Source organism: Dermochelys coriacea, chromosome 6 (genome assembly GCF_009764565.3).
Source record: "Dermochelys coriacea isolate rDerCor1 chromosome 6, rDerCor1.pri.v4, whole genome shotgun sequence".
Taxonomy (NCBI): domain Eukaryota; kingdom Metazoa; phylum Chordata; order Testudines; family Dermochelyidae; genus Dermochelys; species Dermochelys coriacea.
In genome coordinates, this window is record NC_050073.1 from 27,378,002 (window position 1) to 27,401,980 (window position 23,979).

The following is a 23,979-nucleotide window of genomic DNA, read 5'->3' on the forward strand; positions in this document are numbered from 1 at the left end:
GCAGCTGTTCAGTATTTCGGATAATTCAAACACAAGACCACCCTTTCTCTTCTTCCAATTCTCTGTCTCATTTGCTACACACCTTCCAACTTCTGCAATGAATGAGATAGAGCAATAGACTCATTCATTATTCAACCCTGTTTCACTGAGCACTGACCTGTCTGTGCACTGAATGAGGAAGGATTTCTGTGGAAAAAAGAATATGGGATCATATGAAATTAAAGACTGTAATAACCCACATGCACAAGGAGGCTAAATTAAGAGTCCACAGGCAACCTTAATTATATAATTTCCTAACTTCTGAATGCTTTACTTTGTGACCTTAATCTTCTAACATATTTTAATATGACTGAGTTTTTAAAAAGCAAATTGAAAATACAAATTCCATGAAGTGGAACCATATTGACCCCACATGGTTCATCAGCGGAGTTAAACCTTTAGTTCCACAACACATCCCTTTGCAATTTAAGCTGAGTAATAGATAGTAGTACAGTAAAAGCTTTGTTATTTAGCATGTTGGGAGAATGGGGGGTGCCAATTAGTCAAAATTTCTGGTTAGCTGAGAGTTAGCCACCATACAGCACTATACAGAGAGGCAGTAGTGTGTCTGGAGGTGTCCACAGTACCAGACACTGAACTGAAGTTGACAAATCTTGATGAGTAACTGTCAGTACCAGGCAAGATGATTTTTGAACCATGGCATAACCAGTATGGAGAGATTCAGCAGGTCACATGCCAGCATATGCTTCAAGGGTTGATGGCATCAGGGTAGCCTCTTGCTGCCACTAAGCCGACAAAGACAGGATCCCTGAACCATTTGGTGCCGTCTTAGGGGATGATCATAATGGGACTGGTACCAGTGCTAGAGTCAATGACCCTGTCTGCGAAGTTATTTGTATTGGAGAGTGCCTTGGATGGAGTGCACTCTACCCTCCTTCCCAGCATGTTTGATGGACTTTGGTGCCATGGATCTTGATCTCCAGGATACTGAGTCCTTCAATGTTGTCTTCCAGTGCCTCTTCCTCGGTACTAGAGAAGATCGGCATTGAGACTCTGCCAATACAGGAGGCGCTCTCCGAACAGGGAGTCTCTGAGGGTGGGAGCTGAACTGCCTCCATCAAAAGGTGTTTTAGTCTGACCTCCCTATTCTTTTTAGTTCTGGGCGTAAAGTCTCTGCAGATTTGGCACCTGTCTCTGACATTAGCCTCTCCTAGCACTTGAGGCACCTGTAGTGCAGGTCACTAACTGGCTTCTCGAAGGTATTGAAGCCTGAGAACTGAAGCATGTCCCAACACCCAGTACCCAAATGGCAGAAACCAGAATACAAAAAAGTAGCCCAATAGAGAAAACCTACTATTAAAAATATCTTAACACTAAAACTATTAACTATTAATGAGTACCAACTATATACAATACCCAAACAAGAGAAAACTTGCATTAGCAAGATAGAACTAACAACCATCATGGGCAGTAGAAAGGAACTGATGGGGGTTGGGGGCAGCTCTGCCATTTATACCATCATGCAATAGTGTGAGGCAGCAGAAGGCATACGCACAGCCCCAATGGAATATGGCTGTGAGAAAAATCTCTGATGACAATGCACTGGGCATGCATACACTTGAAGAAGAATCCCCAGATAAAACAGAGACAGGTGACAAAAAGCAAGGAATGACCAATAGTTGCTCGATAGGCGTAGGGGAGATGGCACTAGTTTCAGGGCCTAAGCAATTTGACTGTGAAATCCCCACTGTCCAGAAGGGTATCAGACATAAGGTGCGTGCCTAGAGGCCCAAAGCAAAGGACTCTGCCCAGCCCCAGAAAGCTAAGGATACGTGGGATTCAGCATTTGGATCCCCTCACAGCAGTCTGAGTTTCCAACAGGTGGAGCTCAACAAGATCTGTGACAGTATCCATAGTTCTTTTTCAGCTGTAGAACTCATATAACGCTCATCTGTCTTTGCAAAATTCTTAGCTGGCTTTTACAAATGCAATAACTAAAACAAAGAAGGGTTAAGCAATTTCCCTTGAATGAAACTGCTGTGTAGTGGATAAGGTGGACTTAGTACTTAGGAGACTGGTTCTGATCCTCATATCGACTTGCTGTATGACCTTGGAAAAGACACTTAATCTCTGTGTAACTCAGTTACCCTCTCTGTAAAATACAGATTTGCTACCTCACAGAATGTTTTGAGGCCTAACTAAATAATATTTATAGAGTTTTACATAAGTGCAAACTACTATTAAATCAAGTCGGGGAAAAGAACTCAAGACTGCACCGTTTTCCATCTTGTGCTCAATCCACTTGGCTATGGGATCTTTAATGAGAGTTTTTGCAGCAGGTGTTTCTGTTTTGGGGAAGCCAGAATAATGCTTCTTGTAACAGAACTCCCAGTATGTTGAGATCATCTCAATGGGCGCTATGTATTTCATTGTACACACCACAACACAGGTGCACAGGATGATTAAAGTGTAGCATAAACATTAATGAAATTTAATAATCCTGACACAGGATACATTTTCAAATGTTCGTAATTGTTATTTTCACAACACAAAATTTAAGAAATTGTTAAATCATGTACTACTTGTCAGAGACTATATACATTCCAAATTTCAAATCTCAACTGTTAACTATTTTTTAGTTATGCTGAAGAGGAAAATATTGCATCTTTTTATGACAGAAAGACATGCTTTCTATCACAGATTCATAACTCAAACATACCACAGGGAGTTTGCTGAAACTTTCCAAAACAATCATGTTTGGGCAGAGACCAAGCCTGAAATATTTCAGTCCCAAAGAGTTAATGTTTCACAAAGTTAGATACATCTGAAAAGAGAGGCTTATAATAGATACTGTTTTATACCTTAAAAACAAAAGTAGATATGCCCAAATTTCTATATTTTTAAGCTTCCATAGATTTGAATTGGAATGATCTCAACTTTGGACCAGAGAAAGCTTCTTAGTGGTAAATATCAAATGCTAAATTATGTGTTTTAATGAAGCAGACTATTTTCTTACAGATCCACATCTGAAAACATTTAATAGATCTTTTAAGTTGGAAATGATGTTTGAGCCTTAAGTGACTCTGACCTTCTTCTCAAGTCACCAAGCTTTTATATCTATTTCAGTTATTATATTTTTAATCCAAAAACTGGTTTTGAAATTTCATATATTGCCCTTTAGAAAATTAACTATAAATGAGTAACTATGTTGTTAAATGACAGGTTTCAGAGTAGCAGCCGTGTTAGTCTGTATCCGTAAAAAGAAAAGGAGGACTTGTGGAACCTTAGAGACTAACAAATTTATTAGAACATAAGCTTGTTAAACTGTGCCATCTACTGTTATAAGTGTGAAATTGCATAGCAAAATTTCAAATCATGCATTTATTATAAAACATACTTTTCTTTCGTGAACATATATTTGATATGCTGTGTAACTGAAAAATAACTTTTCACTTCAATAAACCTATGAAATGTTGCATGTAGAACTGCTTAATTCAAATATAATAAAATGTTTATTTACTCAACAAGCAGAGATTAGTTGAATGTTTTGTCTAAAATCAGATGAAATAACATGAAATTCCTACAGATACATTAACTACTCAATCTCACACCTGTTCACGCCAATATCATGTAGATAATATCTAACTATCATGGTAGTTGACTGGAATAGTATACTAGCTATCATCACTACATAAATCAAAGGACAAAAACTAGAGACCAGGATAATATTTTTCCTCTCTGAGCAGTAGTTTAAACCCATTTTAACAGGAATGTAAAAGTTAGGTAATCTGTCTTTCCCATGTGTATTATGAATTTTTAGCAAGAAAACCAAGAAAGCAATAGAATGACTTAAATGAAACTCTGACTATTTTAAGAATAAAATTTAGGTGAAGGAGTAGAGAGCCTCCTTTTCCCTGTGAAATTCAGATATCAAAGCCTGTAGCTCACTCGTTCACTCTTCTATTAGTTTTTCTAGTAATTATATCTTCAGAAACAGGTAAAATACAGCCCATCCCCACATTGGCTAAGCAGATGCACTATTAGTCTTGCAGAACTAGATTCAAAAGTAGTTGATCGTGGTTTTCTAAATGGAGATACAACATTAATGAGTCCTTTAAACATCACGGTTATTTGACTATATAGGGTATGACCCTATTCATTTGATAGCCATTGTAGATATGACTATAGACAGAGCAAAGCCTAACTTCTTTAGGTAGAAATATTACCAGAAATGTTTGAATTTGATTCCTCTTTCTATTCCAGTTCCATTCTTGATGAGATTTTTAAATCAGAGCTTCCATTCTGATTCGTAATTGGGTTTTCTTTTGGGCTACAAAAGAATCTATTGAACCTCTCCTGAACTTTCAGTGCCAGATCCTGACCCTCATTGCAGCAACTTAGTGAATATTTGCATGTGAAAAGCAATCACTTAAGTTGATGGATCTGGCTGCCTGAAGATGTCCATAATGTATGAGATTCTTTGAGTGGCGTATGACCACTGTAGGTACTTCTACACCAGCCCCAATCCTGACCCATGGCACAGGGAATATTGGTAAGGAAAAGAGGGTATGGCTGGAGCGTTTGGGGCTCCAGTGATCTTTGCTGTTCTAATTTACTCTTTAAGACTAGACTGGAAACTATAAGATTAAGATGACACATAAAAGGTGCATTCAAGACCTTGGCACCCTATACCTGAACTGGATTGTACACAGAAGGTTTAGATAAAGATTTCAGTCTTCAGTACCAATATTTAATAGGATTTGATGATCCCAGATCAGACTTGAAGTTACCAGTGGTTCTGGAACAGTAGCTCTGGATCAGTTGGCAGTATATGAACATGTGTAGTACTACTAAATACCAAAATTGATAAGCCCAAATTTAACCCGTAAAAATGATGTGGGCTCTCTTATCTTGAACATCCTGATTAAATGGTGAAGAAATGTCAGAGAAGTAAGTGCACACAGGAATCACTGATTCGAATCCACCAAGACGACATCTTCCACTGAGGCTAGATCTCTTCCAGCCCTTGTTTGCCCTTTGGTCAATAAGACCCCATTTTTACATTAGGATAATTGCTACATATCCTTTTAGGATACACTCATGCTGTTCCAGTCACCTGTGGCTCAGATAATGTCCCAGAACCATCCTTTATATATAAGATAAAGGGAATCTATGAAGATCCACTTTATTGCCATTGTTCCCTCAGTCTCACAGGTTCTTGACATAACTTTAGGGAACAGCTTTCATTCTGTTCTTTGAGAAAGACATTGCTACAATACTGTCCAGGAAAATCCATAGCATACAATCCTTGAATTCAGTGAGCCAAGGACTAATTTCAAAGCAAGGTGAATTGATCTTATTAGCTATAGCATAGTTACATGTAATCTTGTTTTCTCTACTGATCAAATAGGTATTCATAGATTCTAAAGCCAGAAGGGACTATTGTGATCATGAAGTCTGACCTTCTGTATAATAGAAGCCACAGAACTTCCTCCAAAAATTCCTGTTTGAACTAGAGAATATCTTGTAGAAAAATATCCAATCTTGATTTAAAAATTGCCAATGATTGAGAACCTACTACAACCCTCTGTAAATTGTTCCAATGAATAATTTACCCTTGCTGTTAAAAAATAACACCTTATTTCCAGTGTGAATTTGTCTAGCTTCAACTCCCAGTCATTGGATCTTACACAAAATCTGAGGTACTTTCTGTGAGTAGCCTTAATAGAGATGTTAAAGTACATATCTTTCAGGCTGAAAGATCCAAATATGTCCATTGCACAAAAAGAGGCCCGAATCACAATATGGAATCTGAACCTTTTGATCTATTTGTTCAACCCTTATAGATCCAGGACCTTTTTCAAAATTAGGCAGTAAAGAAAGTACAAGTAGAATTCTCTAGATATTCTTGAGAAAAATTATTTTTTTTTTTGCTCTCAGTTGTAGAAAGTTAATAGATTCCTGCCATAGGAGGTTTTTTTGAGAGTTTTCCCTGAAAAAGGAGGAGGAAGGAAGTTGAAAAGTGGTATGAAGAGGAATCTTATAATTTTCCTGATTTCTAAACCCAAACACTTTGAGATAGTTTACTTTATGCCACATAGTAAAAAGTCTGCCCCCAGAGAGGGAAGATAGAGGATATGTTTTGTCTGACAAGTGAACTCTTGATGATAATCACACTTGCTGCTTTTGTTCACAGGTAGTGTCATCATAGCAGATAAAAAGGCCTTTGAGCAATGTCGTCTTCTATGGTTGCTACCTCTTTGATGTTGACGAGGAGCCCTCCAGTATCAGGTGCTGAAAGTTTTGGGTAGATTCAGAAATGGGGATACTGACCAAATCATATTTCCCATATGAACTGCAGTTTATAGAAAATTGGCCATCTGATCTGTATCTCACTAAGTTTGTAGGTATGGCTATGAAGAATGCCCTTGTCACAGGTGTACAATACAGATGATATTACTGAACCAGAGGTCCCAAGAGCTTATGACTCAAGATTCCAATCTCAAATCAAGAAGGAAACATGCACCAGAGAGAATACCCCCAGGGCAGCTAAACGAATATGTCCACGCCATGGTACCCATAGCACAATTAAGAGCATTCCTAAAAAGAAATAGAGTTTTACTTGGTGCAACCATCAAGGCAAAATCAATTACCTCAAGCAATTTAAGTGGTACATGGAACAACCCTTCCAATAAATTATGTTATTATGGTGCAGAGGTAGCATTAAATAGTTTTAATTTAACAGAGCCAAGAATAGTAAACATAACTGAGCGAGTTTTGGTAAAAGGAAAAAAATGTATTATAATCCTTAGTGAATTACATATTTTTGATGTATTGATTCTACAACTTTCTTTTTACAAGTTCTGAAAAGTTTATAAAAAGCTGTTGAAAAAACAGGTGGTTTTGCATTTTTGCTGGGGCGTCTCACTATTTTCTAAGTATTCATTTTGCAAGAAATCTAAAAAGCTCTGGGACCTGACCTTTGGCCATACTATTGCTCCTAATATTCTGATTCCTAGAATATCAGTTATATATCAAGAGTGATTGTCTATAAAGTGTTTTAGAACTTCTTAGCCATAAAAGCCAATCTAAATCCAACAAATTTAATTTAACAAAAAGTGCGTGATGGGGTGTACCTGGCCCTTCATGGCTCCCTCTTGGAGGCCATGTGATCCTGTTACATCCCACCCCGGATATGAGCAGCGAAGGCCTGCCTAGAAAGGCTGCATGGAAACAGTCAATCAGAGCCCAATAGGCTCATATAAAAGGAGCTGCAGGGCCTTAGCAGGGGGTTCCTAGCTGGGGCAAGATGGTCAAGGAAGGGTGCTCCACTCTGGCCCCAGGAGCTCAGTGGGCTGTGTTTGGTGGGGGAGAGAGAGAGGACCTGAGAACTTTAACCTTAAGGTAATGGGTGAAGGTAAAGGGACCGGGTGGGAAGAGGCCTAGGAAATGCAGCAGGCACTAATTAAAGGAAGCAACATGTGGCTGCTGTTTGTAGGGTCCATAGGATGGAACCCAGAGTAGTTGTAGGGCTTCGGTTCCCCCACTGGCCAATAGTAAAGTGGCCTAAGCCCCAAGAAGGGGACAAGGCTCCTTTAGAAGCTCAAGTGAAAGGGTGGATTTAAAGGGTCCAGAGAAAGGGCTGAAGACCCAGATGATGACAGATAGTTTGGAGAATTTTTTGCTACCCCAGAAGGGGTTCACTTTTCATGGTGTGACTTAGCTGGAGGGCTGAGCCACTGAACAATTGCCTAGTGAGGTTAGGAATCTACATGGGGCATCAAGAGTGGGAAAGACTGCAGTACCACATCCAGCTGATAGGAGGCACTCAGGAGGTGAGTAACCCATTGCAGTGAGCCATAAACACAGTTACTCACTTTCAGAAAGACAAGAGACTGCTGATGGGTAAATAACAGTTGTGAAATCCACTGGGAACATGTGTCTCAAGTTGTTCTCCAGTGACTGGTCTACAAAGGGGCTAGCAATTACTTCTGTATATATTAATATCAATAATTCTGTATATGTATTAATTCTGATCAATTCTGTTAGGGATCTAAAGGCCACGGGGGGCCAAACCCTGCAGCTGATCTATGCAGGGGGATGGTATAGTTGCATGTGACTCACACAGTAAAGAAACCTCTTTAAAACAGATTTGGAGATTATTGGGTCAATCATGGGTACTGGCCAACATGGAGGCCATTATACTTACAGGCAGCCCACACTTTTATGTTTGAAGGCTGAGAGGTATGCTTAATACAGGCAGTGAAGGGATAGAGCAATAGGGAAACCTGCTGGTGGAATACAGGCAAGTGCAGCCTGCTTCTGCAGCTTCCCCTAGCCAGTATCCAAATTCTGGACATTCATGAGAGGCTATGGAGTGTTTTGGGAAGTGAGTGATTACACAGACTCCTGCATGGAAGTTTTGTCCAACTAACAAGTTATGTTGTCACTGCTAAATAGGGTTGCTCTTGCCGTACTTGTAGTAATGTTTAACTGTTGATAAAATGTTAGGCACGAAGATTTCAGATTTCACAGCCTCTCACGCTCATCAGAAGGGCTGAAATAACCAAGAGCAGCTTCAGCTGCACAGTTTCTCCCTCTGATTCCCAAGCAGGTTATTCCTGAGGGGATTCAGTGCCAAAAAAATTTAAAAGTCTCTGTACAGTATTTTAAAATGCTGCAAATTTTATTAGTCAATAAATAAATGTGGAGGCTCCAGCCTGGCAGTAGGGAGCACAGGCCACTGGATGCAAGAAGGTGGGAGTTCACCCTGCAGTCCCCAACCCCCTCAGGACAGGGACTCAGCAGTGAAGCTGCACATAATCCTGACACAGTGCAAGACCCAGACTTACTACAGATACACTGTGCAGCCCTGCCCCCCCCTCCACACCAGATGCACCAGGTATGGGCAGGCAGGATCCAAGTGTGGAGGGGCTTAGTGTGGGGGAATCCAGGTGTGGGGTGAGAGGGTTCTGTACAGGGCAATCTGGGTGCTGGCAGCTAAGTGGGGGATCTGAACGCACGGGGGCTTGTTTTGGGGTTCTGGGTACAGGGGCAATGGGACTCTGCATGGGGATCCAGGTAAAGGTAGTTGGGGCTCAGCTGATGGGGTCTGAGTGTGAGGGTATGAGGCTCGGGGTGGGGGCGGTCCAAGTGCTGGAGGAGTGGGGCTTGGTGGGGTGCAGGTCAGTTGTAGCTTTTTGGAGCTCAGTGGGGTGGGAGTCCAGGTCCGGGGGAGGAGGTTCACTGGGATGGTCCAGGTGCATGGGGTGGTGGGGCTTCTTAGGGTGAGGGTTCGATGGGCCTGCTTAATGGGGAGAACCCCAGCTGCTGCCAGAAGACACTCATGCTTGGCTCCTGCTTCTCTCCCATTCCCCCATCCTCTTCTCTCCCCATCCCATCCCCTTCTCCCTGCTTCTCCCACTGTCCCCTACCCCATCCCCCCTCACTCCCACATCCCCCTCCCCATCCAATCCCAGTTCCTTCCGCACTTCCTTCCCTCCCCATCCCTTTCCCCCCCCCGCTCCCCTTGTCCTGCCCCACCATGGGCACTCACCATTGTACAAAAACAGGGGATCCAGCACACATAGACGGGGAAGCCGACCAGCACTGGGACCCAGGAGGTTGTATCCACTTGCAGAGTCAGTGAGCTGGAGCTGCCAGGCAGCTCTGGGCTTGCAGAAATGCGGGGGAGGGCAGTGGCAGATGATCCTGCCTGCCCCCAATGCCCTGCCTCTGTTTTTTTGGGGGGCAATGCCCCCCCAATTATGCCCAGGGGCATCTCCAGCCCGGCACCCTCCCTGTGGTGATTTACCTCTCCCACAGATGCTCCGGGCGCTGGAAATGAGGTGCCTGCACTGCCAAGGAAGGGTGCGAGACCACTCTTGCAGCTTCCCTTCCTTCCCCATCATTTTCTGTGGGGAAGCAAAGAAATCTGCAGTGGAATACGAATTCTGCAAGTGCGCAGTTGCACAGAATTCTCCCAGAAATAGCAGGTGCAACTCCTCTTCTTCCTGCCTGGGGAATTATCCACTGAGATACACTATAGTTGTTTAAAAAAAACCAGAAAAACAATGAAATCAGCAAAGAAAAACTACAGTTAGTGACAATTAAAGTTGAGGCAGGACTCACCCATTGAATGAAAACCTTAAAATCATGAAAATAAAAAGTTAAGAGGAAAGACTGGCAGAATTTGTGGTTACTTATCTGAAATTTCTCTCTTTTTCAAAGGGCTAGATTCACAGATCCTCAGTATTGATTGTGTGTGTCATCACCTGTCTGTAGCTGAAGGGGCAGAATCAAAGATGATTGGACAGGTGACAAGTGACTAGCTCCCATCTTCCAAATACGCTCCAGTTTCAGATGCTTCCAAATCTAGCACCTCTGGACTGTGAAACAAAAAACAAACCTCTTGTCCTGCATTAGCACCTTGCAAAAAATAATACTTGACAGGAAACATTATAAACAACAAGAAAGATTTTTACCTGCTTTAGAGAACTTTAACCATAAGCAAAACAGATCTCCTTTAATGGATGCTCAAGACACAGCAGATTTGTGAACCTAATCCTTTAAAAACAGAAAAATTTTCAGGTAAGCCACCACAAAGTCTCCCATTCTTTCTTCAGGCTATGTCCACAGATCCTCAGTGTGGCATTTTCTCAGCAGTGATAATGTTTCTGAAAAGGGAACAAATTAACATCACTGAGAGAAATGATTCTTTTAAGGAATCACCACAATGTGCAGGACCTGCCAGCCAAAGGTTGTATCAGCTGAAGACTGAGTATCTATCTTGTAAAACTCAGTAAATGTATGCAGGGATGATCAAGTTGCAGCTTTACAGGTTTCCTTATAAAAAGCCTGCCCTTTCTCAGCACAGGATGCTGCCACTGCTCGTGCTGAGAGTGCTCTTATGCCCACTGGAGAATTGAGTCCTTTTACTTTATATACTTCAGTGAGCACCAGTGTATCCATCGTGAGATTGATTATTTAAATGCCTTGGCACTACTTTTCCTTGACTGGAAAAAGGCCAGCAAGACTGTTTTTCTTAGGCTTTTAGCTCTTTTCAGACCTTTAAATATCACCTTACATCTAACAAAAGCCATATTTTCTCCTTTGAGTGAGAAGGATGTGGACAAAAAGAAGACCATGTGATCTCTTGTGCTTGAGAAAAAAGTCAAATTTACTTTTGGAATGAAGGTGGGATCTGTTCAAAAAACCTCCTTATCTTTTTGGAAGAGGCAGCAGGATAGATCAGTTGACCAAGCTCCCAACTCTGACACTGTTCTTGCTGATTTAATAGCAATCAAAAAGGTTGATTTGATAGTAATGTAGTGCAATTAAACTGATTCCATAGGTTCAAAGGCACCTTCATTAAGGCATTGAGAACAATATTCAAATCCAAAGACAGAGCTGTATGAACCTTAGAAGGACACAACTGATGAAGTGCTCTAATGAAGCAGCATATGTTGTTATGGTGTACTCAGAATTACTAACAGCACAGAAATGTGTACTTTCAAGATATTAGCCTAGAACTCAAGATCAAAGCGGTCTTGTAAAAATTCCAGAACACGAGACACTTTGTCTACATGATGCTGAATACAACTCCCTGTCCAAGCTTTGGATTGAGATCAAACTCTTGAGTGAAACTTGCCATGGATTTTATCCTAGAGCCAACAGAGTATTGATGAGACCACCACAGTAACCATTTCATTTTAGAAATTTCCTTTGAAATGCTCAGCTGTAACTTGCTTGGATCTTGATGAAGAAGTGTTCCCTGGGTTAACAAATCCAACCTGGGATTGGGGAAAAATGGTGGTTCACACATTCACCAGATCTGGAAACCAAGGCCTTCTGGGCCAATGGAGAACCATTAAAATCACTTCTGTTGCCGCCTTCCTGATCTTCTGTATTACCCTGGAGATGATGAGCACTGGAGAAAAAACAAAGTAAGCCCTTGGCCACTTGAGAGACAGGGCATCTATGCCTAGGGCTTCTGGCTCTCTCCTTGCAAAGTACTGGTTTGCCTTTCAGTTTCATGGATGAAAAAATCCAGTGTTGGGAGTTTCAAAAATTTTGGTGATCAATCAGAAGGATTCATTGTGAAGTCTCAATTCTGCCTGATCAATTTTCCTTCTGCTCAGCCAGTCAGCCTTTGTGCTACTGGGACCCTTAATATGCAAGGCCCTGACAGATAGTAGATTGGCCTCTACCCACCTTCTATAGACCCCTTGATGGTTTATGTATACCATTGCTGTCATTGTAAGGAATTGATGTTCAGCAATGCTGAGGCCAGTGGTTGAAGACCATACTTTATGCCCATAGTTTTAGAAATGTTATGCTCTTCTTTCACCCTTGAAGGACCATGTCCCTTGAGTCACCTTCTCAGAGAACATACCCCCTCCTTCCAGACTTGCATCAATTGTTATAATAGACCTGTTTGATTCCACCATGTCCACCCTTCCCTGGAACCTCTCCAGACTGATCAACCAATCCAGGGATTTCAACAAAAGTGATGTAATGTTCAGCTTCTGAGAGGAGGAAAAAAAAAACAGAAAATTGTGGGGAAGGGACAGCAGGAAGCTCCACAAAGTCCTCAGATGCTTTCTTGCCCAGGATATTATTTCTATCCAGGACACAATTATCCCTAAAACACATTGCTTACTGACATCCTTATGCATCTCCTGAGAGAGTGATCACTGATTTGATCTTGTCCTGTCAATAGGCTGACAGAAAAATGTTGTGGCTTTTGTTGATGAGCACTTCAAGATAACTAAGTGCTGAGATGGCTGAAGATAAATGACGCTTTTAGAACTTCACTATAAATCTCTGCTGTTGCAATATTGAGATTATGGTCTGAGTTGCTTGAGTGGACCCCTCCTTGGACAGGCTCTAACACGAACAGTGATACTCAGAAATCAGTAGTTCAGGAGCCAAATTAGCAATCAAAATTACCCAAAAAGAGCCAGGGTAGTGTGAATTCATTGTTTCATATTTTAACAGTATGGTTTAGTGTGTATATATATTATTCTCACAGCAAAATGACTAATTATTATTTTATCAACTACAATTTGTTAACAACATAGTAAAAGCTTTCTGATTGGTTAATAATTAAATCACACTGTTTTAATATCATCTGCTGCAGATGCATCAAAGAGCCTCTTGGGCCTTGAGAGCCATAGTCTATCATTGAACTAGAACATCTTTCAGGAAAAGGTACCGCTGTATTCGCTTCTGCCTGAGAACAGCCACCAAAAAGACAAGAACTTTTGCGAACATTCGAGGCATGGATCGCACTCTGAAAAGCAGCACTTTGTACTGAAAATGATAGGCCTCATGAGCAAATCACAGAAGACTCCTGTGCACCTGTTGAACCAGCACATGAAAGTAGGCCACATTGATAGACATAAGGTAATCCCTAGGCAAATCTCTGTCACTGTCAGCTTCAAGGTCTCCATTCTGAATATGGTCCTCCTAGTCCACTTTTCAGATGTTTTAAATCTAACACTGCTCAATCTTCCCCAGATTTCTTGTTTACCAGGAAAAAGACTGAGTAATGGCCAGAGAACATCTCTGCCTTGAGAACTCTCTGTGTGTGTCACAATTCACAAAAGACAATCTTTGGCCTTCTGCATATTTTGCCTCTTTTGAGGATTTGAGGATAGTGGAGAAAGTGGCTTTTCAGAATCTTTGAAAATTTTATGAGGTAACCATGTTGAACCACGTTCAAGACCCATTTTTCCAATGTTGAGAGAGGCCAAGTATGTAGGAAGTGGGATAACCCGTTGGAAAAAAAGAGGGAGAGGAGAAGCTGATGTAATGCAAACTGGTAAGCTGCCCTTGACGAGGCAGTCAAAACAGACTGCTTGACATTCCTACACTGCCTAGATGAGCTCATTGCAGACAAAATGTGTGTGTAGTGTGTGTGGGGGGGAATCTCATCTTCTGACTCTTCCCTCTCCTCTCCTCTCCTTCTCCTCATCCTAGACTGGTCAGGTTGCCTAGGTGTAAAGGGCTGGTAATGGTGGAATGACTGAGGGCAGAACTGCTTCTTTTTAGGGAAGGGAGTATAAATCCCCAAAGACTTCAATGTAGCCCTGGAGTTCTTGAGACTGCAGAACTCGTCAGTCGGCTAGAAAAGGGATTTGATCCCTCAAAGGGGAGATCCTTAATAGCGTGTTGGATGTTCTGTGGAATATCATGACGATTGAAGCCATGAACACCTACATACTGTAGAAAACAGATGCCATGACCCTGGCTGCAGAGTCTTCCCTATCCAATGCAGCCCGAAGAGAAGTCCTAGCAACTAGTTTATGGCCTGAAACTTTTGCTGGGATCCTCTGGTAACTTGTCCACAAATTTGAGAATATTGTCCCAGCGGGAGAAATTGTATCTTCACAACAAGGCTTGTTGATTCAAGACACAAAATTGTAGTTTGGCAGTCAAATACGTTTTCCTACCAAAAAGATCAAGTTTCTTTGTCTCTCTTTACTTTTTGGTAGGCGTGGGCTCCCGTGACACGCTCTGTTCACTGCCGAGACAAAGGTCCCCAGGAGTTTGTGTCTGTAAAAATACTCATGTCCCCATAAGGGACATGGCACCTCCAGTCAATCTTTTCATCTGTTGGCGGCAGAGAAGATGGTGTTTGCCATAAAACCCTTGTGAGCTCCGCAGTGGCCTCATTTATAGGGAGAACTACTTGGGAAGACCCTGTTGAAACGAAAATGTACACTAACTATGTGAGTTCTCCTGAACTACCTCCATCTGTATGTCCAAGGAGGAAGCCACCCTCTTCAACAGGTCCTGACAGACTCTGTAATCATCTTGTAGAAACAAGGACACACTGGACACCACCACTTCTTCAAACGATGAGTAGGAACACAAAGCAGGTTGAGGTTGAGCCCTCCACCCTGGTAACTCCTCCAACGGAAGTGCTGCTAGGGCAGTTTGCTCCTGCTTGGCAGCCAACTTGGTACCAAGGATGACTTAATGAGCCTCCTCATATGAACCATCCCAGTGCTTACTCAGGGATATAAAGGGATGAGGGTGAAGGGAGGATCTGGTGGTGGCAGAAAACCTGCACAGGTTCCAATATGGCCATTGGTAGGGCATTGGACTTCAACCTCTTGCAGACCAAGGATCCATGTCCTGTAACCAATGTGGAACCTCTGCTGGATACCAAGGGCAAAAAGCCCTGGTTGATGGAGAGTGATAGCTCCTATCTCGAGATTGAGTCACATATAAACTAACCACCGATTCTGAAACCCAAGTCACCCAACAAGGGGGAGGTGTGAAGTACCCCTCAGTGCCAAGAAGTACTGTAGAGGCTCCAGAGACTACAGTACCACCCAACCCCCATGCATACAGACCCCTCATACCCAGACACTCCTGCTGAGCCTCACCCACCCACACTCAGAATCCCCTTGATGAGCCCCACTCCCCCTGCACCTGGATCCCCACCCCACCAAGCTGCGCCTGGATCCCCACCTGACTGAGTCTCACTCCCCCAATATCTGGACTCACCACTGAGCCCCCAACATCCAGACCCCTGTGCAGAGCTCTACCCGCCCACATCCAGACCCGCCTCCCACTGAAACTCAATCACCTTCACCTGGACCCCCTACAGAGTCCCATTACCATTGCACCCAAAAAACCCCAGCAAGCCCCTGTGCACCCAGATCCATTGAGCCGCCCGCACCCAGACTGCCCCACAGAGAACCCTCTCAACCCACTTTGAACTTTATCAGGGTTGGGTGCAGCCTCACTGCTGAATCCGTGTCTTGTGGAGGGGGAGCTGCACAGTGATCTCCCACCTCTGTGCAGCCAGTGGCCTGTAATCCCCAGTGTCATGCTGGAGCCACCACATTTATTTGACAAATAAAATTTGCACAATTTTGCAGAATTTTAAAATATTGTGCACAGAATTTTTTATTTTTTGTCACAGAATGCCCTCAGGAGTAATCATACCAGTCCCTTGGATCTAAGGAAGGGATAATAGATGGTAGAGTGACCATCTGGAATTTCATTTTCTTCAAGAACTTGTTTAACAGCCTTAAATCTATAAATAGGTCTGATATTCCCTTTTCTTTTGGGATTAGGAAGTAATGTGAATAAAATCTTCCCTTTGAAGAGCATGGGAACCGCCTGTATGGCCCCCATAAGAAGGAGAAACTGGACCTCCTGAAGTATGCTCTTGTGAGAGCAGACCCTCAAGAGGAACGGGGAATAGTAGTGGGAAGGAGGGGGTCAGAAATAAATTATAGGGTGTATCTCAGTTCCAACATGCTTAAGACCCACTGATCTGGGGTGATGAAGGTCCATGCATTTAGGAGGTGGAATAGATTTTTGGCAAAAATAGGGCTCTGGAAAGATGGCACTATGGGGAGTGGTATACTGCTCTCATCCCACAGGTCAAAATGATTGCTTATATGATCCAGGATCCCTAGAAGAGCTGGCAGCTGCAGAGAAGGGTCGAGGCAGAGGATGCCTTTTGTAACCCATACTCCTTTTTTTGGACAGGTCTTTGGAACATGGCAAGAAGGGCTGAAATCCCTGGGAATGCTGTGGGCGGAACTGCTTTCTTTTCGCCATGGGTGTATAGCTCCCCGAGACTTAAGGGTCACCCTTGAATCCTTACAGCTGTGGAGTTTATCATCACTTTTCCTGGAAGCCAGCAAGGGGCCCTCAAATGGGAGGCCCTGAATTGTTTGTTGCACCTTTGAGGGGGAGGCCTGATGCCTGCAGCCAAGATGAACACTGCATTGTGATGGCAAAAGGCATAGCTCAATCCACAGAGTCTACCACATTCAAGCTTGCCTGCAATGCCATTCTGGCAACTAGTTTGCCTTCCTCCATAAAAGCAGAGAACTCCTGCTTTGCATCATCAGGAAGTGTGTCTTTGAACTTCAGGATATTATCCCACAGGTTGAAATTGTAATGACCCAGCAGAGGTTGCTAGTTCATAATCTTGAGCCGTAAACCTCTTGTGGAATAGTTTCCTGCTAAACAGATCTAGTTTTTCCTCCTTCCTTTCCCTTTGGAGCAGAGACCCGGTATCCTTGCCTCTCTTTTGGTGACTGCAACTACCAGAGAGCCTGGAGGAGGGTAGTAAAAGTGTGTGAATCCCTATGAAGTGACATAATCTCTCTTCTCCACCCTTTTCAACAATGGGGCAAGAGAAGAAAGAGTCTGCTATAACATCCTGACAGGCTCCAGGATAGCCTCATTAATAAGAAGAGCTATCCTAGACAGGTCCTACCAAGGCTAAAATGTCCACAAACCGGTGTGATCTTTCTTGTATCTATTCTGGCTGGATATCTAGAGCTACAGCTATGTTTCTCAACAAGTCTTGATAAACTCTAAAATCATCAGGAGGGGGAGAGATAGCTTAGGCCGTTGCTGCCTCATCAGGTGACTAAGAAAAAGAGGCTAAAAGTTGCTGAGGACATCCCTCCTCCAATTCTTCTATCGGGGATTCCTGGGCATGCAGCTCCGCCTAAACAGTATTGATCCCAGTACCGGGAGAAGGAAGATGGTGACCTTACTTCAGATGTTCCCAGTACTTTTTTGATGTAGAAGTGTGAGAAGGGAGCAGAGAGGTTCTGGAATATGGAGGGAAGCCCCAATGGGCCCAGAAAGGCCACTGGTATGAAGGTGAGACCCAGCTCTGTGTTGGCCACTGACTCTTAGAATGCTGAAGCTGGTACCACGATGGGCAGACAACTCCCATCGGGCTACTGGATATGTTCAGCTCAGGACACAAAGGAGCCAACTTCTGAGTCCAATGAAGAGTCTGTTTCCTCCCACCACCGGGGAGCTGAACCCCCCTCTCCAGACTTCAAACCTTTCTCGCTGGCGATAGAGTTGCTCCTACTTCCCCCCTTGTAACCTTTAACCCAGTGGTTAGAGCTACCAAGATTAGGGAGTGCTGGGTTCAGTCCCTTGCTCTGCCTGATGTGGAAGATGTCTCTCATTTCCCTTTTTTTTTTGTTGAAGCTGTTCCACTTTTTTTTATAAATATTGGCGTAGGGGAACTAGAACCTACATCTTCTACCTCACAGATAAGTGCCCTTACCACCAGGCTACAAAGTCACTCACTCTATGACTGGCTCAATGAATATTTATTTTTCTAATTACTAGGCTAAAGGTTAATTTTGTTCTTTTTTCTTGAAAAAGGGCTGATTTGGCTTAGTGCCTAACTCCACGAAAGGTTCATGACTGTGAATCCTGTATGAGAGAAGCTCCTCCTTCCAATTCAGACTCAGGCACCTAAATCCCCTGGAGCAACATGGCTTTAGCCACACCCCTCTCCTCAGCATTACCTACTTACTAATTTAGGTGTTGTATGCCCAAGTTCCCCTTGTGAGCCCTATCTCAGGTAACTATTTAGAAACTGTGTAGTGACAAAACAAACTAGTTTCTGTTAGATAAATTATTCTTCATTTTCTACAAAAACTGGTATGTCGTAATATTAACTTGAAATGTATTACTATATTGTAGTTTATGCTGGAGTACCTCTACCAAAACTTAGAGAATTCATTCAATTATGACATTGTACATAAACGCCTTTACCTAATCCAATTCAAACATTAGATATATAAATGTAGGTTATTTTACAATGGTAAAATAAATGTAAATGTACCAATCGGAGGTTTACCTTGAAGTATTGCATTCTTGATGAGGTCTCTTGCCATTATTGCGTTCCCACCTAGAAGATGACTGTTCAATAGGTGGCAGGCCAGAAGTTCCTGAACTTCGTCTCAACTGTGGTGTTGGTAAACTATTCCTGCTATTTAATCCCTGTTGAATAATTTCACAACAGTTAAAATTTCTCTTATTGAAAGAAGATAGTTTTATGATTTATTATTTCTGCAGATAGTGTATGAAATTATTTTTATAGCTAATCATGTTCAAAGAAATAGGAAGTATGGTATCCTGTGTTAGAAACATACTGATTTCAAAAATTTGAAAAAGGCTTATTTAGAAATATTCTATTCAAGAGAAAGATATCTATTTTATTTTTCATCTTCTCCTCACCCCATAAAATAATTAAAAAAAAAGATATTTGTCCTTGCGAATTCATCTGTTCCAGCTATTATTCCTCACATGAAGTCAAGAAATTTAGAGCTGGAAGAGATCTATTATCCAGATTATTTTTTTTGCAAATATAGATTGCTCCTTACAGTACATTTTCTAATATTCTTTTCCTAAGTAAAGCACCTATGTGACTTCTGAACCTAAGTCCCATTTTCAAAAGTAACATAGGCTTCTAAGGGTATGTCTACACTGCAGTGTAAACCCAGAGTTAATGGGACTCAAGTCAGCTGACCCTGGTTACAGAACCCAGAGCTTGAGAGTCTCCACTGATTGTTAACCCTATGTTAAGAATTTCTAACCTGAGTTAGGACCTAGGTCTCTGGCATCCACACTGCAGCATACAGACCTGAACCAAACCAGCCATATACCAGACTCTTTAGTGCACTTCCAAAATATGTCCACTCTAGCCCTTTGACCATGGTGCACTGTGGGAAAACTTTACTTTCCACGCTGCATATCAGAGGAAATTGGAACAGCCCACCAACCCATCTTGCTGAGTAGTCATTTTGGTCTGTACACTCCCAGCTACTAGAACCAGCAACATGGAACAAGCACCTTTTCAATAACTTCTCTTGCTTGCATTGTCATTCCTGTGTCAGGAAATGAGCAGAGCTTCTGCAAGGTGCTGGTGAGCATTTCAGCAGTGTTTTCTGACCCACCAAAAGCACCTCACAGACCTTATGATGGAGCAGGAGGAAGAGGACCCTACCATGGCAGACTTAAACTGACTGATGCTGCTCATGACACTGTGTATAGCCGCTGATGCTCCCAATGTAGACCGGTAATTCTGGTGCAGGGCCACAAGCACAGAATGGTGGGATCACATTGTCATGCAGACCTGGGATGATTAGCAGTGTGTCCATAACTTTCACATGAAGAAAGCTATGTTTCTGGAGCCTTGTGAGCAGCTTGCCCCAACCCTCCAGCATCAAGACACATGCATGAGGGAACTTTGTCAATACTTTGCTATAGCCATCTGGAAGCTGACTACCCCAGACTGCTAGAGGTCCGTTACCAACCAGTTCGGTGTTGGGAAGTTGACTATGGGTAAAGTGGTGGCGGAGGCTTCTGAGACAATCAGGCATGTGGGTTTACCCCACAGTGGAGGGCATAAATGATATTCCTGAAGTAACTGCTGGCTTTGAGAGAAAAGGATTTCCAAACTGTGTCAGGGACATTGATGGGACTCGTGCCCATAGTTTGCCCTCCTCAAGGAGCGCATGAGTACATAAATCAGAAAGGATTATTATGCAGGCCCTCATGGACCTCAGAGCTTGATTTATGAATGTCAATGCAGGCTGCACTGGGAAAGTTCATGATGCCAGAGTTTTTTGTTGATCAGGAGGCTACATTCGCCGAAAGAGTAGAACATTTCCCACCAAATAACATTGTCATAATATACACTTACTGTCCCCACTGTTATTCTGGGGGACCCTGCATACCCCCTCTTTTGCCTTGGTTTATGAAATCATACCTAATTTAAGAGGCCCTTGCAAGAGACGGTTTAATTACACTCTCCAAAAGTGTAGAATGGTTGTTGAATGTGCTTTTGATGGATTGAAATCCTGTTGGAGAGACCTCAGCCACATTTGGATGTCAGTGAAATCAATGCTGCCTGCATTAGTGTGGCTTGCTATGCTCTTCACAATCTTTGTGATCTCAGAGGTGAGCCACTTCCCCCTGAATGGAGCCATGACAGCGAAAGGCTGCTGTATGAGTTCACTAAGCCAGAAAGTGCACCTACCAAAGCTGGAGCTGGATATGCCTGGGCAACAGAAATCAGGGATGCTTTGTGCTCCCACATTATGGTCCCAGTGGAAGAGGGAGTAGTATCTTTATGAATTTGATTGTGAGGATGGGGTTCGGTGCTTGGGGAGGGGTGGGGCTTGATTGCCAGGCACTGCACTTATGAACGGCATGACCACTTATGAAATGGGAGGTAATGGATGATTCACAGTATGGATTCATATAAGGAAGTGACTGAAGTGTGGACTGATATATCTAACTTTATAGAGGAATACTGTTTGCTTACTAATTCCTAATAGTCCCTGATCATGTGTTTATCTTAATTATTTTAAAGACATATTGTATGATGTGATACAGTGATAATAATAAATGTTCTTGACATAAAAAGCTTTATTTATAAACATGTATTATAAAAGTACAAAATTCACCCATTGCCAGGCAGGCCAGTTGCCATTACCACACCAAAACACCAGTAACAACAGAACCTTTTAAAAAATGTGCAAGAACAAGTGCAAACAGTAAAACCATGAACAAGACGTAAACCCCTTACCACCGCATGTCCCCAGCCCTCTATTCTCCTTTCTCTTCTTATCCCATTTACTCTGTGCTTGGTGCCAGGAGAAGGGACTGCAGGCATCCAAGGGGTGAGAGTCAAGTCAGAGGACTGCATGGGGCAAAGTTGCCCTGCCCAGCCACTCATGGGGCCCAATTACATGGGCCACTGGCCACGGAGTTTTACAGATTGTTTCTGGACTGCATCCCAAGGTACCGTGCAGGGATGCAGGCCACGGTGTGGATGATGTGACTCAGGCCACCGTGTGGATGATGCGGCAGGAGCCAATATTCTTGCAGCCATTCTTGATATCAGCTGCTTAAAGAGTTTTCTCTGCTGAACTCTCTGTCCTTCTCCCTTAGCCTGCTCCAATGCTGAAACCCTATCCTCAAGGTGTGCAGCCAGCTTCAGCCTTTCCTTTTGCCTCTCAGCATGCCTTTTCTCTAGCTGTAAGTCTCTCTCTTTTTGGTACTGGACCTGCTTGTTGGCCCTGTCCAGAAGTTCAATCATAAGTTCACCACAGAAACTCTTCCTCTTGGAACAGTCTGTGAAGGTACATTGGGCCAGGCTTGTACTACACTGTGGGTGAGCTGTGCAGGTACTGCAGCTAAAAGAGGTTGAGAGGCCTGGAACAGGACAAGACACAGAGGGATATTGTTTCAAATAGCTCAGTGCAGGAGCACAGAAAAAAAATCTTTGTGGAATTTCAAGGACATAAATGTTACTTTTCCAAACTAAACTTCAATATATTGCGAGAGGAATGTTTCTGTCCACAGAAGCTCCCTGGACAAAGCCTGGATAATCACAGTGAAAAGCTAAAAATTCAAAGCTTTTTTTGTTTGTTTGTTTTTAAATTGCAGAAATACCTGAGCTAGGGGAGGGAGGGCTGTCAGTGGCCTTGTGACAAAAGCTTTTTCTGTCATTTCAGGCCTTCCACATTTTGGAAGATGTACAGTTCTTGTGGTGGCTGACTGGCAAAGTCAGTCAGTCAGTTTTCCGACCTGCTGATGGGAAAACTTCAGAGTTTTCCTCCGAAGTATTCAAGCATATAGTGACTGACCAGCACATCTATGAGTGAATTGGCCTGGTCAGCTACCAAGGTGGCGCTGGTAAATACACCCTTTCCTGAAATGTCACTATCTATCTGGAGTTCATGCTTCAGGAAAAGTTTGCATCTATCAACACCTGGGATTGGGTCGGAATTTTTGAGGGATTCAACAGAATGCTGCATTAGCTTCCACATGGCTTAGCTGATTATGACTGCATACAAAAACATTTAATTCCATGGCCACGCATTTAAACCCTCTCCCCCAAACAAATTTCTGGATGCACTTTCAAACCCCAGGCAAATTTGGGACAAATGCTTTTGCCACCTACAAGCTCTACATGGTGGTGGGGCGGGGGGTAGGGAGAGTCATGCCACGGGGATACATTCTGCCATTAAATGCTGCTAGCTGGGGCTTCTAATAAATTTTGCATTGGTTCATAGAATGGAAATCCCTCCCATTCCCATATTAATAAACATTATAATGGACCCACAAACTTACCAGGCTCCAGGACGGTGTCTGTCCCATCTGTGTCTCCTGCAGGCTCCGCAGTGGCCTGTTTCTCAGGAGGGCATCAAACAGCTCCTCTGAGTACAACTCCAGGATGTGCTGCAGAGACTCCTGTGGGACTGGTTTCAGTAAAAGTCACTTCATTGGCATCAATCTGCACCTGCTGTTGGCTCCCATCTCTCCCCATGCTGTATTCTGGGGCCAGCAAGGTGCCATCCTGGCTGACCAGGTCATCTTGCATCACTGATGACTCTGTGCTTGGCACCCTGTTAAACTCCTCACAAAATGGATACTACGTTGGTGAGTTGCCTGAGGTGAAGCTCTGGGTCCCTGATTTTCCTGCACTCACTCTTGAGATGCTTCATCTGCTCCCTACACTTGTCACCAGTCCGATATATTTGCAATGCTGTCAGTTTCTTCACTATTTGCTGGTATGCACGATCATTCCTGAAATTCTTACTAAAATCCATTGTTTTGCTTGCCTCGCACCAGAGATTTACCAAAATCTGGATGTTTTCCCATGATGATGAAGCAGTGCGCTTTGCAGAAAGCTTATTATGTTCAGTCTCCATTGCAAACACTGAAGGTTCTCTGATGGTGTTTGCAGCTCAGTGGTCAGAAGGCAATGCAAGGGTTAATGCTGACTCACTGAGCTGCTGCATTACAGCAATGGGGATTGCTTCTGCTTTCACTGGAGTCAACTGGAGATTCTTGGGACAGAGAGAACAAAGGAAGTTGGCCCATTGGATTGTTGGATACTTTTTGGTAGACGTTCAGAATCTGAGTCGGGGTGGAGGGCTGTCTCTACATTGCAAAGTAATAGGGCTCAAACTCTGGGTCGCAGCTTGACTCAGGATCAGACCCTCCATATCTGCAGAGTCCTAGGACCCTAGGTCTGAGCCCAAGTCTGAGAGATGTGTGTGTAGATGGAAGGGGGGATTTGGATTCAAGCCCAAGTCTGAGCCCAGGCATACATTGCAGTGTAGACAAACCTTAAGTGCCTAAGTCAGTTTGCAAAATGGGACTTAGGAC

General features: G+C 43.1%; 1 protein-coding gene across 1 annotated transcript in view; it reads right to left on the reverse strand.

Moving 5' to 3' along the window:
• PDE3B (phosphodiesterase 3B) overlaps positions 1-23,979 on the reverse strand; it is a 276,021-nt gene that overhangs the window by 67,850 nt on the left and 184,192 nt on the right. The window contains exon 4 of the mRNA XM_038405653.2: positions 18,653-18,795. Within this exon, the coding sequence (XP_038261581.1) occupies positions 18,653-18,795 (143 nt within the window). The remainder of the gene's footprint in view (positions 1-18,652; positions 18,796-23,979) is intronic.